This window comes from Agelaius tricolor, unplaced genomic scaffold (assembly GCF_023055355.1).
Source record: "Agelaius tricolor isolate 1412-34295 unplaced genomic scaffold, bAgeTri1.0.p SCAF_3, whole genome shotgun sequence".
Classification (NCBI taxonomy): Eukaryota; Metazoa; Chordata; class Aves; order Passeriformes; family Icteridae; genus Agelaius; species Agelaius tricolor.
The window spans coordinates 9,201,736-9,218,102 of NW_027269263.1; the positions used below are offsets into that span (position 1 = coordinate 9,201,736).

At 46.2% G+C, this 16,367-nt stretch overlaps 1 protein-coding gene across 3 annotated transcripts in view; it reads left to right on the forward strand.

Annotated features, from left to right (window-relative positions):
• The window catches only part of HIPK2 (homeodomain interacting protein kinase 2), a 139,930-nt gene that overhangs the window by 111,051 nt on the left and 12,512 nt on the right, over positions 1-16,367 (forward strand). For all 3 annotated transcript variants that reach the window (XM_071422379.1, XM_071422381.1, XM_071422380.1), the window contains exons 10-14: positions 208-350; positions 667-840; positions 3,637-3,915; positions 14,296-14,543; positions 15,551-15,711. In XM_071422379.1, coding sequence (XP_071278480.1) covers positions 208-350; positions 667-840; positions 3,637-3,915; positions 14,296-14,543; positions 15,551-15,711 — 1,005 coding nt within the window. The remainder of the gene's footprint in view (positions 1-207; positions 351-666; positions 841-3,636; positions 3,916-14,295; positions 14,544-15,550; positions 15,712-16,367) is intronic.

A 16,367-nucleotide genomic window follows, 5' to 3' on the forward strand; every position in this document is an offset into this window, starting at 1 on the left:
AAGGATTTTTTTTGCCCCTCCTTTGCATTCTCTATATTTATAACTATACCTGCTTATACTGTGGTTTCCTATCAGTGACTGAAAGGTGGTAAGAGCCGTGTAGCATGACCATGATCTCTATGAGAGGCCCTAGATGAGTGTGGACCATCTCTCACGTTCAGTGCTCGATGCCTTTTGCTAAGGAATTGCTTTCCCTCTGTCTGGCAGCAAGCATGGCCCAGTGGCACTCAGCAGATCCTGCTCCCTCCTGCCTGGCAGCAGCTGACCGGGGTGGCCACCCACACTTCTGTCCAGCACGCCACCGTCATCCCGGAGTCCATGGCAGGCACCCAGCCGCTGGCAGACTGGAGGTAAACTGGGGAGGCTTGGAGGAGCCATGAGGGCTGGGGTCTTGCTAGGCTACAGGGCAGAAGGGAGAAGGGCAGCAGCCTGTGACACAACTGTCTGACAGGTGTGGGAGACTTCTCTGCTCCATGCCCTTGGAGTGGAATGCTGTGCCCACACCACGCCTTCAGTCTGTTCCCTGGGGAAAAGGCTCCGTCCTGGGAAGGCTGGGAACCCAAGAGGCCCTGGAGGAGAGGGCACCTCAGTGAAGGGTGGTGGGAGGCTGCGTGGAGGAGCCTGCAGGCTGCAATCTCACCGTGTGCCCGTGTCCCCGCTGTGCAGGAACACGCACGCCCACGGCAGCCACTACAACCCCATCATGCAGCAGCCCACGCTGCTGGCCAGCCACGTGGCCCTGCCCGCCGCCCAGCCCGTCAACGTGGGCGTCGCTCACGTCATGCGCCAGCCGCCCGCCGCCTCCGCCAGGAAGAGCAAGCAGCACCAGTCGGCTCCACGGTGAGTGCCACGGCTCCAGCCCGGCCCCTTCTGACCTGCTGGCAACAGGGGTGCTCCCTGACACCTGTGGGGCAAAACAGGTTTAGTTCCACAGCTAGAGAGGGATTAGATCACACATTCCATGATGGGGGTCTCTGCTGCCTCACCTCTTTGGTACCCAGGGGTGTTTTATACCCAGCGAGCATCATTTTGTGTGGGAGGTAGTGGCTGGAGAAGATGCAGAATGAAGATGGAGGCTCAGGACCTGTTCATACAGCTTGTTACACTGCTGCAATTACCCAGAGCCTTGTGGTCACGATGATTTAAAAACATAACCATATTCTCAGGTCAGTGTGACGCAGTGCCAAGTTGCCACACCTTTTCTTCCCATGTCCTCTGGAAGAAGCACTCCTCAGGAGTTGCAGTGTTGCAGCTTGAATGGCTGCTAGCAAAGTCCAGGGTAATGAAACAAAAAAGGAGTTTGCATAATATCCATAGATGTTTAATTCAGCCATGAGGTGAGATGTTCCCCTCTCCAACACTCACTCCCCCCCAAGGTCCTGCTCTCTCCCCCAGGGGCCTCCCGGCTGACCTTGGCCTCCAGGCAGCATCCAGGTGAGGCCCAATCAGGGAAAAGGGAGGGAGAGCCTCAGGAACACCTCTGAGCATAGGAACAGGGGAAGGAGCCAATGGGGTGTAACTTAGGAGAAGCCCCTCCTGGGCCTCCACTGTGCAGCACGTGCACCTTGAGGAGGCTGCATCTTCAGGAGTGTGTGCCTGATGTGCACACACAGATCTGCCCTTTCAAAAGCAGTGGGGTGATGCCAGTCTTATGAGCTTTACTGCCACGGGGAGTGGAGGACTGGGGTGCCTTTAGGCCACCTAAGCTCTCTAGCTCCTAACATAGGTCATTAGCCCCTCTCTTCAACAGTCCACACCAGCAACAGACACCCATTATTATACCCTGGCCTTATTATAGTCATGGCAGCATAAAACAGGGAGCTTTATAAGGGTATCTCATACAGAGCAGTCCTTAGCATGTCATCTCTCAGTAGGACCATTTGGCTCTGGAAGTAGGAGAAACTCTGGGGTTTCTTGCACAGCTCCGATGGTAGGATGGTTGCAGTGCCTGTCACAGCACTGCAATCCTGTTCAGAGGACAGGGCTCATTAAGATGTATGTGCAGCTGCTCTGGAAAAGGTCCTCTGGGCTGTGCAAGTAACACACTTCTTTTTTAAAATCAAAAAACACAAAACATTGCAGGGGAGAGAACCAAAATGGGTCACCACTTGTGCAGTGGCAATAGCTTGAGCTTGTGGTTTTCCTGGGTGACTGGACTGGTGCCAGAGTGGCTCTGAGTTCACAACCAGTTCAACTCAAGTTAAGAGGCCACTATTTAAATCCTTCCCATTTATCTGCTCTCTAATGTTGGATTTACTTTGGGTGGGCTCCAGCTGTCTTAGTCTATTCATAACATAGAGAGGCAGCTCTGTCCCCAGCTAGCCAGCAAAAGAGAGTGCCTGTGTCAGCCAGTGTGCCTGTGCAGGGCCTCCCCTCTCCTGTCACTTTAGGGTGGGGTGGCTGTGTCCAGCAGGAATGGGGCACTCTCAGAGTAAAGGGTTTCTACAGCTTCATTGACTGTGACTCTTTTTGTGCCAAATGAGGAACCGTGCTCCTTTGGAGAGGAGGGTGCTCCACGCTGCTCATTGGTATTCAAAAAGCACTTTGAATGCTACTGTGCAGCCATTTGTTATGCAAAAGAGCCTGTGTAAGTTGGTGTAGTGTGATATACTGCCAGGGTGACTTCCTTTTGATGGATGCCACCTATTCCTTTTGTTAGCTTTCGGGCCAGGCTGAACATGCAGCCCAGGCCCCACAGGAGAACAAAACCAGAACTTTGGGGTTTTCTTCCTTTTTGAATCTCCAGATGTTCTGCAATAGCAAAAAGAAACACAACCAAGAAAGGAAGTGTGGGAAATGAGTGAAATGGCCTTTAGTCAGTGTGCTTTGGTAAATAACCCCATCTGTAGACCCACACTGATAGTTTGGCTGATAGTTTTGTGTTTGGATCCCTGATCCAAGTGTCACTTTTCCAACTGGTCAGGCAGGGAAGCTGAAGTAGGGAAACTGGGAATGTTTCTCTAATGTGTAATAAATATATTGTTTATTTCTTTCTGATTTATATGTTGTATGCTGCTTCACACAGGAATGAAACTGAGTATATGTCCTCCCATCTGCCTGCTCTCATCTGTGGGACACCACTGTCCTAGAGGATAAAGTATTGAGCAGGAAATGTTCATTGAAAAAGATCCTTAAACAGCAATTCATTTCTGTTGATAAAAGCGGTTTTCCTGATAAGTGTTTGTAGTTTTCCACAACAAATTCTAATTTTACCTCTATTTTTTTTCTGGCCAAAAACTATCATGATGAATCCATGCAGGATGCAGGAGGAAGGGATTATCATTTGGGTGGTTCTTCCTCCTGTGTCAGCCATGCTGTGCCTGCCTTTGTTCTGTGTGTCTAGGCTTTGTGGCTGGCCTTTACCCTCCCAGTGCAAACTCCTGAGAGGCAGCAGTTCTTATCTGGAAATTTCCGGGGAAAACAAATTTGAATTTTTTATTAAAATAAACTACTTCTCAGACAATTACATGAATAAGTGATGCAAGGCACTGTCTTCTTTGAAGAGGTGACCGTGCCAATTTTGCAGTTTCCCTAGACTCCATAAATCAGCGCTGCTGAACCAGGACTCCAAACTACGGCAACAGGCGCCTCGAGCACGCAGAGTTCTAACCAAATAATGCCTTCCCTCATTTCCAGCAACGCATCCACCTATGAAGTTTCATCCTCCCAGTCCATCAGCTCGCCCCAGCGGTCGAAACGAGTGAAGGAGAACACGCCTCCTCGCTGTGCCATGGTGCACACCAGCCCTGCCTGCAGCACCTCGCTGACGTGCGGCTGGGGGGACGCGGGCGGCGGCGCGCGGGAGCGGCAGCGGCAGACCATCGTCATCCCCGACACCCCCAGCCCCGCCGTCAGCGTCATCACCATCAGCAGCGACACCGACGAGGAGGAAGAGCAGAAGCATGCACCCACCAGGTGAGCTGCTGCTCTCTGTGTGCAGGGCAAGGAGAGAGGGGTGTAGAAGTGCCGGGTTTGTTGTTGTTGGAACAGCTCCCAAGGTATTAGAAGTCTCTTTTTACAGCCCCACGCTCGAAGAAGAAATCGGGATTCCTCAGCTCTGGTCTTCAAGGTTGTTTATTTTCTCTTATCTAATATATGCTTTTTCAGACCTGCAGAGGTCTGTTCAGCAGGTCAGGTTGAGGCACACTGACCGCCCTTGGGGCAGTATTATCTTTTTATACTAAAAACTACGTGTTTATTTACAATAATTTTCCAATATCTATCACCTATGTTAGACAGTCTGTCTCTACCCTAAACCAATCCAAAAGTGCCAACATCACAGCAGAAGATGGAGAAAAAGAGCAAGAAGGAGAAAGAAGTACATGCCCAGATTCCTCCATCTTGCCTCCTGAACCCCCATTCTAAAAACCCCAAAATTCTACATTTTCACCCGGTGATAAATTCACTATCATTCTGTTCAAACTTTTGTGGCTTGTAGCTCCTCACACAAAGTTGGTAATTGTTTCCATGGGTTAAAATCGAAGGCACAGATGTCTTTGATTCCTTGCTAAGGTCTCTGAGCCCCTGCCGGGGTCTCAAGTCCTCCAGGGCAGCCAGAGGAATGTCCTGGGTTCTGACATAGAAGTGGTTCCGGGGGCTATGTTTGCGTCTCATCAGCCAGGTTCTCTTTGATTTGTGAGGAAAATGACTAGCTGAGGACTATAGATTCAGGTGATGCTCCCTTCTCTGCTGTACCTCTGCTGTGTTACCTTGGAGAAGTGCAGTAGTCTCTCATCTGTAAGAGGAAAGAGCAGTTTTCTCTATCTCCTTTTTGTGGAAAGAAGACTTTAGCTAGCCTATGGTGGTGAGCCTCTGGAAGTTGGACATCTGTTTGAAACAAGGACAGAAAGAAGGGCTTAGAAGGAAGGGACCTTAAATTTGCCTTTTCTCTTTCTAAGTGATCCAGGCATCCGTAAAGAGCATTAAATGACATCTTCCATATGTTTCTTTCATGTTTTCTTTCAAAAGCTCTCAAAAACAGCAGTTCTGTCATAAATACTCAATAATGATAAATATATTGCAAGAGAGTTGCTCAATCTTGATTGTGTTGCCAAAATATCTTTGAACTGTAGTAAAAGTGGCAGAAACTGCTTTCTGTCTGACTCTGCAGAGAGGCATAGATGAGGCTAGGAAGTGGGGGCTGAGTTTGCTCCTCAGAGAATTAACTCATCCAAGTGAACAGCACAACCCAGGACTGCTGCCATCGTTGATCATCCCTTGTGGATCAGAAAGAACTTAATTTTCTAGAACTGTCCTTTCAGCACCTTTCATTACATGCAAGTGCTCTGGGTTTCCCATCTGATGCCAGTCACAAGATGTCACTCTGCTTTATAAGATGTAGAGAAGTAGCTTTGCAAACAGCTGAATAATTATACCATCTCTATATTGGTAACTGAGATAGGAAACTTTTAACCTTATCCTTCCAGTGTTGTTGAGAGAGGATTGTTTTTTACTTATTTAGAACTCAGTCTAAATAAGTAGATTTAGATTTTCCTTTAATCACCAGAGATACCTCTCTGTATCTCTGCATCTTTGCAGTGTGGTGATAAGTAAAGCCTGCAAATGTGCACAGAGCAGATGTGACACATTTGGCCCCCAAGAGCTAAAAATCTGTAAAGAAAAGCCATATGATTCAGGCTGGAATGTCAACATGCTTCCCAACAGCCACCACTATTTCCCATTCCTCTCTCTGTGCTAGTGAAACCACTGGGCAGTAAGGGCTCAGTGCCTCTCAAAGCCAGCCTTGCCATGAATGTAGTGGTTCACAGGACAGTGTAACATATTTCACTTTAAAAATAAACTAAAAAAAAATTAAAAATTGCTGCCACATTCCATGCTTAGATGGGGGAAGAAAGCATGTTTCCTGAAAGAGTTGCATGAAGACTGATGTAAAAGTCAGGGGGACTGTAAATAAGGAGCCCCTACTTCCAGGGCTCTTCTGGGAAAGGAAGGGTGAGACAAAAGAGATGCTGAAAACTCAAGGGTCATGGGAGCTCTTTTAAAGCAAGTTTACCCATAGTGCTGATTCCAGGCTTTGGGACATTATGTGCAAATCCTTAAATTTACCATCTGAGTGTCATTCTTGGGTCCAGAGAGGGGTGAAGGAAAGAACTGGCATACTGCAGCCCCTTGAGCCAATGGTTCTCTGCTCTGTTTCAACTTTGCTGCCATCTGACTAATTTTGTTACTCAGCACCTCTCCAGAAAGACAGAACAAAGTTCAGGAACATGTCTAGAAACTGAGTTGAGAGTTTGAGATATTAAAAGATTAGAGTCTGCTGAAAGGCTTGAAAAGTTGTCCTGGGAGCCAGACATATATAAACAAACTGGCTTTGATATGACTAAAGCATATTCCAGACACGTTCCTGCCTGGGATCAGATCCCTGGCTACTTTTTGTATCCATATGGCACATCTATAGAGTGCCAGGGTGCCAGCATTCCAGAGAGGCCAGAGCTTAAGAGCTAGATTTAATTTCTGAGCCACATGGAGACACTATGTATGGACCTGAGTGAGTTAAATTTCCTGTGCAGATGTAACCAGAGCAAATGGAGAATCAGAGGTAGAGACACAGGTTAAAAACAGCATGGCCAGAATGAGAATTTTTTGGCTAAAGTCTCCAGGAGAGCAAAATCAATTTGCTCAGTACCTTTTGACATGGGTAGATGTAAGACCAGGTTCTCAGCTGGAGTGAGAGTGTAACTTCCAGTCAAGGAAGCTGTATCAGCATTTAATGCCAATGAACTTTGTCCCTACTGAAGTTGTTTCTCATTGAAAGTTTGTCTCATTCAGGAAAATGCCTCTAAGTTTTCTTGCCTATTTTTTTGGCTCCAAGAAAAATGGGACTGACAGTGAAGTATGTGTTTAATGTAATCAGGGCCCAAAGGTTCAGGATCTGAGTAGAAAATGAAACCATGCAAAGAATGCATTGTCTGGCTCATATATTCAAATATTACCATATTGGGTAATAGCTGTGGTGTGGGGGTGAAAATTTCAAGGAATCACTTGAAACGTGCTATTTTTCACATCCTAGAAACCTTGACTTTTTCTAGGTTAGAATATAGAAATCAAATGGCATTTGGCAGATCAAAGGTAGTTGCCTGATCACATCTTACTGATAGCAGTGGTAACTTTGCATTACCTTCCCTGGCATTGAATCAGTTCCTGAATTTGCTACAGCACCTCTTTCTTTTACTTCTTCCGGGGCTAGAAATTGCCCTTTGACCCATGAGACTAAAAATGTTTATTTTAGTGATTCCTCATTGAAAAGAGATTGGTTGTGAGAAGTAGTAGATCCTTTGCTGATGTACAAGTTTGTCAGTCTCACTTTAAGAAGTGCTGGTAATGTTGCTAAAATATGATACTGCTGATGCAGTAAAGGAGCCCTGCAGCTTGGATTTACTCAGACAGAAAAGCCTTTCTGTAATACCACAGAAGCAGAGAGAGCTTTTCTCATACAGGGAATGCACATTTTTTATTGGTGAAAGAAAAATCTGAAAAATTGTGAAGTGGGTAGGATTTTCCTTTTCCTGCTGAAGGGTAGGAAGCATTGTGTGTTTATGAAATACCAGCTGATCAGGAAGGCAGGACAGCACATTTTTCATTTTGCACTGTTGGTGAGTGTAGCTTGGTGTAATCTTGATAAAATCGATAGTCATCTCAAAATGTTGGGCTCCTGTTGGGTCGAGGGGCGGGCAAGGAGGTGTGAGATGAGCTCTGGAGGACCTGCTCGCTGGAGCCTTGTCAAAGGGGGCCATCTACTGGGCCCCAGCCCTGTGCCTAAGGCACAGTCACTCAGCTACAGGGCCCAGCCTCACAGAGATGGCCAGAGATTTTCAGGGGGCAAATTCCTGATTAGAAAAGCCATTTCATCAAAAACAAGGCGTTCTTGCTGGCTACGTTGAGGGTTTTTTCCTAGTAATACCCTCAACACAGTGAAATCTGGAAGAGCTTCAAAACTACAAAAAGTTTCAACCTTGGTTTAAGGGAAGAAAGTGCCAGGAAGTTAACTAATTAAGTAGCAGACTTCTCTTTTGTGGTTTAATGAAGTGTTTTGTTCCTTCAAAATGTAAGCAAATAATAGGAAAATTAATTTGAAATGGTCAAAATAAAAAGGGAACATTTTTACCAAATGGAACTGTTTTTGCCTGGTTTCTGCTGCTCACAAAGTTTTGCATGTAATATTTTGTCCTATAGAACAGCAGGGAAATAGTGGCTTATAAAGAGCATTTTAAGAACAGGAACCAGTTCTGTCACTGTTTGTTTAATGAGCTTGTACGCTCTCAGCTCAGAATACTTTACAGAGAGCTTTCATAGGCCAAAGAGATTTCAGTGTTGTGCTGTAAGACAATAACTCCAACTGTTACTTATTCTGAATGGAAGATATTAGGTGTCTAACCATTACTTGCAAAGCACTGTGAAGAGAGTGAGACAGAAAGCAGATTGATACCTGTTTTTAAAAATGTACTCCTTTTTAATTTCCCTACTTGCTCTTGCAAGAAAGTCTAGTGGACGGGGCAGCTGACTGATGGTGCAAGTGCAGTCACAGTGGTCGGAGCACACACTCAGCAAGTAGCACATAGTAGGGGTTAACTGCTCCCCAGCATGCAGCTTCACCTGCTGCACTGGTTTAAATGTAAATCCTCCCTTGATTAAATATTTCTGAAGCTTAGAAGTGGAGAGAAGGCAAGAGCTGAGACATGGAACAGAGAGGCACAAAGGCACCTTGGAGCTGTGGCAGGAAGGGCGAGCACACAAGGTCCTGGGGAGAGATGCACTGGGCTGCACTGGTGGTCCAATGAGGGATATTTCTGCATCCATGCATTGTGCTGCACTGGTGGTCCAATGAGGGATATTTCTGCATCCATGCATTGCAGAGCACGGCAGGAGGAAGGGGTGGAAAGAAGAGGAGTGGATGTGGCTGTTGTGACATGCCCAGGTGACCTCCCCTCCAAGCAATGAGGGCAGCAGTTAAGGAAAACATGACTCTCCTTGAAACAAAACAATGATGGCCTTCAGCTGTGTGGTTTTGGGGATGCTTCCAAAGAGGCAGGAGAGCCCCTCAGTTCCCCACTGCCTGTGCTGGTGTCATAGGTAACATCACTCCAGCTTGGTTTTCCATGGGATCCTGGCAGTAATCACTGTATTTCTGGACAAGGCAGACTGACCACTGCTGTTGTGTTGGCATGCTCATTGACCATCTTCACTGGCACAAAATCCTTGTGGACTTGTGGGGTTTCCCCTCCCTCTTAAGATGGCAAGCTCTGTGGTGTAGTTTCTGTGTGAGTCTCACCTCTGTAACAGAGCATAAGCAAGTTTTTATTCACCTTGTTCACGTCGTAGTGCAGTGGTGGTGGAGCCCACTTCAGAAGACTTACACACAGAAATTGCTGGCAGGCACAAACCAGGTGTTTTTGTCAACTTGCTGATGTGCATGTGTGAGGAGCAAAACACCATTTGTAATTCTCTTTTGACATCCAGCCTATTGTGGCTGTGTTCTGCTGTGCATAGTAATGCACTGACTCTGCATAGCAATACACTGACTAACCACAGTCATTTGGTTAAAAGATTGCTGCCTTCCATCTCCAGAACACACTGACATGCAGCTAATACTTAAAATTACAGAAATAGACAGTAGCTCTGTCAGCAGACCTTCAGCAGCAGGACCTTTACAACCTGCTCAGCAATTCAGTTTTTATATGACTTAAATAGCAATGACACATGCTGTATAGCCTAATAAAATGGCCTCAGTGTAGTACTTGATAAATATTTCTTACCATCACGAATTCATAAAGAAGGTGAGAGCAGATTAACAGGTCAGGATGGAGGTTGAGCTGAAGAGAGGGGGCACGTTCCCAGCACTGAGCTATGCATGGCGTAAGATTTCAGCATGAGGAGACTGATTGCAGTTGTGGTGTGAGTTTTTGTTGGCTGACTCCATGCTTTCCTAGAATAGGTGGATTATTCTGAAGCAGCAAACTGAAAGGGTTTCATGTCATTAAGTTTTCAGGGACCTAGAACAGAGTTTTTGTGATGTGAGGTAAAGCTAACATGCCCTGGTGTATATGCACACCAGTTCAAAGGTATGGTTGTGCGATGGCTGCCTTTATCCCCAAATGCTGGTGACCTTGAGAGCTAAAAGGCTCTGTTGCTACAGTGTCAGCAGCACTGAAAGGTTTGTAGCTCTTGGAGTGAGCCATTTGCTGAAGAATTGCTCCCACTAGACACCATTTGGTTTTTCTGCGATTCTGCTGTAACTCAAGGTATTCAGGGAAAAGAAGATCCCACTCCTACAATGCTGCTGCATACCAAACTTTTGGGGTGGGCATTCAGCAAGTAAAAATCATCTCAGGAGTTGTTGTCTCTGTCCTTATCTTTGGCTTATTGAGGTGGATTCAGCATTATTTTAGCACCTAGCTCAGCATCTTCCTTTCCTTAATTTCTATCACTCCTTGTTCTCAACATCTGTCCTCAGCACCTTTCCATTAACACTATCTCAGGTGACCGCCTTAGTTTCTTGCAGGCTGCCTGTGCACAGATTGTCTTCCTTCCTTTTCCTCTGTCAGGCTTCTCCTTGCTGGAGGGAATAGGGACCCTCATCCATCTCTGCTGGCACTCCCAAGGATGGTATATGTTAGAGAGCCATCTCCAAGACCTGCTTCCACTTAAAAGGCATGGTCATGCTCTGTGTCTGCACACTGGACAGACATGAACAGGTTTGGGTCTAAGTTTGAGGATAAGCTCTTTAGGACCAGGTGGAAATGGGGTACTACTCACAAACTAATAATAAACATACAAAGCAATGCTCATTTTATCTGTGTTCCCCCAAAAGGGCTGACACAAACCCTGGCAGTAAGGGTTAAAAAGCCTACCTGGCTCAGTGCTTTTCATTCTGTGTGGATTGATTCTCTGCCATTTTACCAGTCTTCCCCCCTCCCTCCTCTGGAGAATTTAAATACACCTTCCCACACGATGCAGGCAGGCACATGAGCTGCCCAGGAGCACAGACCAACTCTCCAAACTACTAAATCACGTTTGCTGCTGCTTCTGTGCATGCAGGAGGGAAAGCAATTACCAGGCTTGGAGAGAGCTTAATGGGAAGGGGGCAAGACTTTTAATAGTATTTTTCTGTGTAAGCACAAACATCCCCAAAAGCTGTGGCTGAGTTATAGGAATACAGTAAGCTTGCTGAGTAGGCAAGTGCTGTGTCAACAGGTAAAAGCTCTCAGTCCTGATAGTTTGTGAGCAGGGATGGTGATCCATCAGCCTGGGCCTCACACAGATAACTCCTGGGTTACTGCAAGGTGGGAAGAGCAGCTGAGAGGGAGCTGGAAGGGGGAAAGCTGCTGGCTGCCAAGAAGGCTTTGAGTAGGGGGAATGCTAACTGCTCAATTTTCAAAAGCCTCCATTTTGGATTAAAGTGTATCTTTAAGCCTGTGAATCAACCGATTTTCAGCATGAGTTGGGCCTTTGATGTTTTTGAAATTCCCACCCTTAATCTCTGGGGAAGGCTCTGGTATAGCAGGTGCTGAGCTCTGGGTACCTGCTATACCAGAGCCTTCCCCAGAGATTAAGGTTGGGCACGTGTGATTAGTCCAGAGTGAGGACTTCTCTGCCTGCTGTAACATTCACCACAGTTGTTACCTTTCCTAGAGACAGAAATCCATCTGCTTTCAGTGGAACTCCTCGTGTGCTTGACATGATGCAGCCTGCTGAATCGAGAGGCTGATCACTTGGGCCCTAATCCTGCAAATATTTACCCATGGGCTTTAGCTCTGTTACAGGAATAGCCCAGTTGACTTTGGGAAATGACATGTATTAGTAGTGCTGAGCACTTGCATAAGGCCTGGCAGGACCACAGCTCTGGTCCTTTTCAGATTCCCATCCATGAAATGAGTTAATACCCTGATATGGTCCCTTTCTCTGGAAATGTTTGGGTTTGGGGTCACTTACTTATTTAATCAAACAGTTATACTTGAATTTTTTATTGTAACCAAGGAGCTTTAACACTTTGAAGGAGAAAGATCCCATGGTCCCTGCTTTGACAAGCCCTCGATCAAACTGGTGAAAAATATGCCCATACTAAAACAATAAATAGCACAGATTACACAGAAAATTACCCTTCCAGTTCTACAGCTCAACTTTCTCATGACAATTGTCAGCTGAGAGCAAGTATTTCCAGTTCAGCAGCTCAGCCACTTAGATCAGGAAGGGACTGTAAAAGAACAGTTAGACCTTATCAGTTGTCAGAAAACTCTTTAGTGACTTGATTTTTCTTTATAAAATGTAATAACTGTCAGAGATAAAGAATATATCTCTCTTCCCAACTGGCAGCCAAGGGTAGCTGCAAAGGGCAAGCAGCATGGATACTCATAAATGTGTGATTACAGGCCTTTCTACTGATGGAGAGGGGAATATTGATGCAATATTAGTCATTTTTATTGGCTTAATATTCTTCTTTCATAGCAGCATATCCAAACTGCTACATCTTTCTTCACACACAGTCATTGTCCATCTAAGATGCACTGCTGCTCGCTCCATTTCTAATCCAGCGCTTTCCAGCTCCTTGTGAAAAGCCAGAATATGAGGGTTTGCTGTTGTACATTTTCCTTGTCAATCCATCCCTGCCCCTGGAAGGATTTCTTTCCAACTGTGCAATAGCTCCCTCTCCTTCTCTATCATCTGCCCAGTTTCAAGTTACAATCTTTTAGGATGGCAGGGGCCTCTCAAAACATGTTTTTCACTGTGAGTAGAGCAACATGGTCCTTTGTCCTCCTTGGGGCACACCAGGACCCTGTGATGATAGCCCAGGGAACACCTGTGTGATGGGAACTTGGTTGTGAATGCAGCAACCCAAGGTGTTCTTTAAAGGGAAAAGAAAATAGATTTCCAACCCTGAGTCTTGGGATATGGGGGGTGAGTTGCAGGTTGTGAAAGCTGACAGAGAGGCTTTGGGCATGGGCAAGTTGAAGGGAACCCACCAGTGCTCCTTTAGGACTGTGAAAAATAAATAAGGCAAACAATGTCCTTGGAAGGAAACTGTTCTCAGTGTCTGCTCCACCTTCCTTTGGGAAAGAAGCAGTGCTGAGACCAGGGAACAAACAGCCCCATCACAGACCAGATTAATCAGCTGTTCCCTGACTGGACTAGCCAGACTGAGAAAATGGAGAGGGCGCTCCATGGGAAAGAGATCTCTCTCTGTTTAAAGTGCACACTCATGAAGTTAAGATTCCTTTTTCTCCATGGCATTTCTGTTCCTGTTGGGGCTGTTTCCACCATTAAGCCTAATTACTTAGCTTTTTATGTGCTATCCATTTCTTTTCATCATTTTAAAAACTTCAGTTGCCATAACAACATAATGCAATCAGTGAAACATAACAGCTATTTTCTGTAGTCAAGGTCTGTGCACTGTCAAGGATGTGAGCCATTTAAGCAAATCTTCACCATCCCCCTTCCTCCCTCCTCTTTCTCACTCTCTCTTTTTCTCCCTAAACAAGCTCATAACAGGAAGGAGAAACCATGAGGAATAATTAGACACAATAGCCTGAGCAAATCCCAATCGTACTCATGCAGTCTAGTCTAATGAACTTCCAGCACTAATCTTGGAAGTGTTGATGTGCCTTTTTAATCACTTTTTTGATGTCATAGATAGATTAGTTGCATCGATAGTTGCAGCAGGACCTTGATAATCTACACTAGAGTCAGGAGAATGAGAGCCTGTTCAGAGAAATTGAAGAAAATCAAGAGCATTGCATACTTTGTTCATTTCTCTCTCATTCGTTCCTCATTTTCAAATGCTTATTGAGAATATGTGTCCATTGTACCATCTTCGTAAATAGAATGGTGTGTGTTTTGTAGATTCATGGAATTCAAGCATGAAAAGTCATAGCATCTATTATTAAATCATTGCTGAAAGGCTCGGAGAAACCGCCACGTTTTTGTGTGGGTGGTGAGACTTGCAACAAAGCATAGTATAACTGCTGGGCTTCTACTGCACACATACATAAAAAGCAGTCTGAAAATAAATCTGGCAGTCTGGTTCAGTGCTATTCTAAGCAGTGTGAATATAAGATATATCCACAACATCTTACTCACTCCTTGACCTCAGTGAAGGCTTTCCTGGAATAGTAATGAGGGAGTTTTGAAGCCTAGGATTTGGCTTAAGCAGCCTCTCTCCGGCAGAGGACTGAATGCTGTGCTTTGTCCTTAGGGAGCTCTTCTGCCACGGGCAGAGCCTTCTAATGGTGTTGAGTTGATCACTGCCTGTTCACTCTTTCCACTTGTCTGCTTGTGTTGCAGCACCTTGTCCAAGCAGAGGAAGAATGTCATCAGCTGTGTCACCGTGCATGACTCCCCCTACTCCGACTCCTCCAGCAACAACAGCCCTTACGCCGTGCAGCACCGCACAGGGCAGAACAATGGGAACAGCTACGACACCAAAGGGGTTCCAGAGACTCACTGCAGTGGGAACCCCCGAACCATCATCGTGCCACCACTGAAAACCCAGGCCAGTGAGGTGTTGGTAGAGTGCGATAGCCTGGCACCAGGTAAATTGCACCTCTTCCGTCAAGAAAATTAGTAAGAAATAAATGATTTATCTTGGAAGAATCTCATTGTTCAGTTTCATTTTGTTTGTTTGGTTGGTTTGTTTTCCAAAGAAACTGTGCTCCTGCACTTCTCTCAAGTGACACATCTGTTCTTGGTAGCCATGTTGCATTATTTGTGTGCCCTGGTTCACTCAGGAGTCGTGGGTCAAGTGTCGGTCCCAGTTAGTTCTGTACAAACCTGAGAACAGAATGCAGCCTTTGGCCCAACATTTGACATGAAAGGCACCCAAATGCAAGTGTGAACCTTTGCTGCCTTGCCTTTCCATAGGCTTTCGTTAAAACGGGTAAGAGATTGAAAACGTGTGAATTTTCATCCCAACTTGTTGATGTTTCAGGGAAGAACATTTCCCCAGGATCTTCACTGTGGACTGATGAGGTTTGCTCATCCAGAACCTCTGCAATGCTAGATAGTGTGATGTGTTGAAAAGGGCTTTATGGTGGAAGCCTGGCCTGAAGCTGTGGGCTTTGAGCTACCTGGCAGTCCTTGCTTTGGATGCACTGCTGGTGAACACAAAGGCTCGAAGGGCGAGCTCCCCACCAGCTTCTTCTCCCTCCCTTCCCACTCACCTGACGTTAGGCAAGCCAGGGCTTTTTTAAGCTGTGCACACCATACTTTCCTTCCTCTCCTTGGGATTTGTACCTGCGTTGTACAGTTCTGCTGGCAGAACATTGTCTCATGGTTCTGAAGGATCTATAAAGCCTGCTCCAGACCTGCTTTGGGTCCAGTTAATCAGGTTTGTTTGTCTGCCTCTAGGATAACAGGTCTGTCGTGTATATCAAACCCTACTGAGGTGTTCTGTTACTTGAGAGAAACAGTTTTCTTAACCTGCTTCTGTTGTATGTCTCCTCCCAAAAGCCACTCTGGAGGAGACTCAGTGAGGAAAAGGTAGGGTGAGCAATTAAACAATGTCATGTAAGCTACAAATGTGTTTCCTTTCCTGGCACAGTCACCACCAGTCACCACTCATCCTCCTACAAGTCCAAGTCCTCCAGCACCGTGACCTCCACCAGCGGTCACTCTTCAGGGAGCTCGTCTGGAGCCGTTGCCTATAGGCAGCAGCGACCAGGAGCACATTTCCAGCAGCAGCAGCCTCTAAATCTAAGTCAGGTAAGTCAACCAAAACTGATTTTGGTGGTGCATCATCCAGCTATTACCTACCACTCCTCCATCGAGGGCTGTCCTGTTCCAGTCTAGTGGCAGTAGGACCCCATGTTGAGTTTGATCAACTTGTTTCTACTTGACTGCAGACCTTGATCTTCCAGCTCAGGCAGCAGAGGTAGTGCAGATCACACCCCTGAGTGGGCTGGGGGTGCTCTTCCTGTGTGTTCTGAAGCCTGATGGTCTAAAAGAGTGAGTGGGAATAACAGGAGAGGGGAAATGCAGAGACTCAGCCACAAAGGAGTGGAGCAGGAGCATGTAGGAAGGTCTGAATTCTCCTTAGCTGTAAGTAACTGTGGGGAGAATATCTTCCAAGTGAAGAGAGTGCATGAGCCTGGCTTTGGGACTGGGAGAGAAGTCCCCATCAGGTGGGCCAAGGCAAACCAGAGCCATCTATGTATATAGGTGACCTCATGTAATGAGTTTGATCCATCCTGTGATAAAGCTGGGCTGAGATCTGGACAAATCCCATTTCTTGGCAGCATGCAGTTCTTGAGATGTTTCCCAGTCTGTGATCAGAACTCTCAGGGAGCTTCCCAGGAGCTGCAGGAAATAATGCCCTTTTCACATCCTGCACCTGGGGCCTCTCTCTTCCCAGAGGTGAG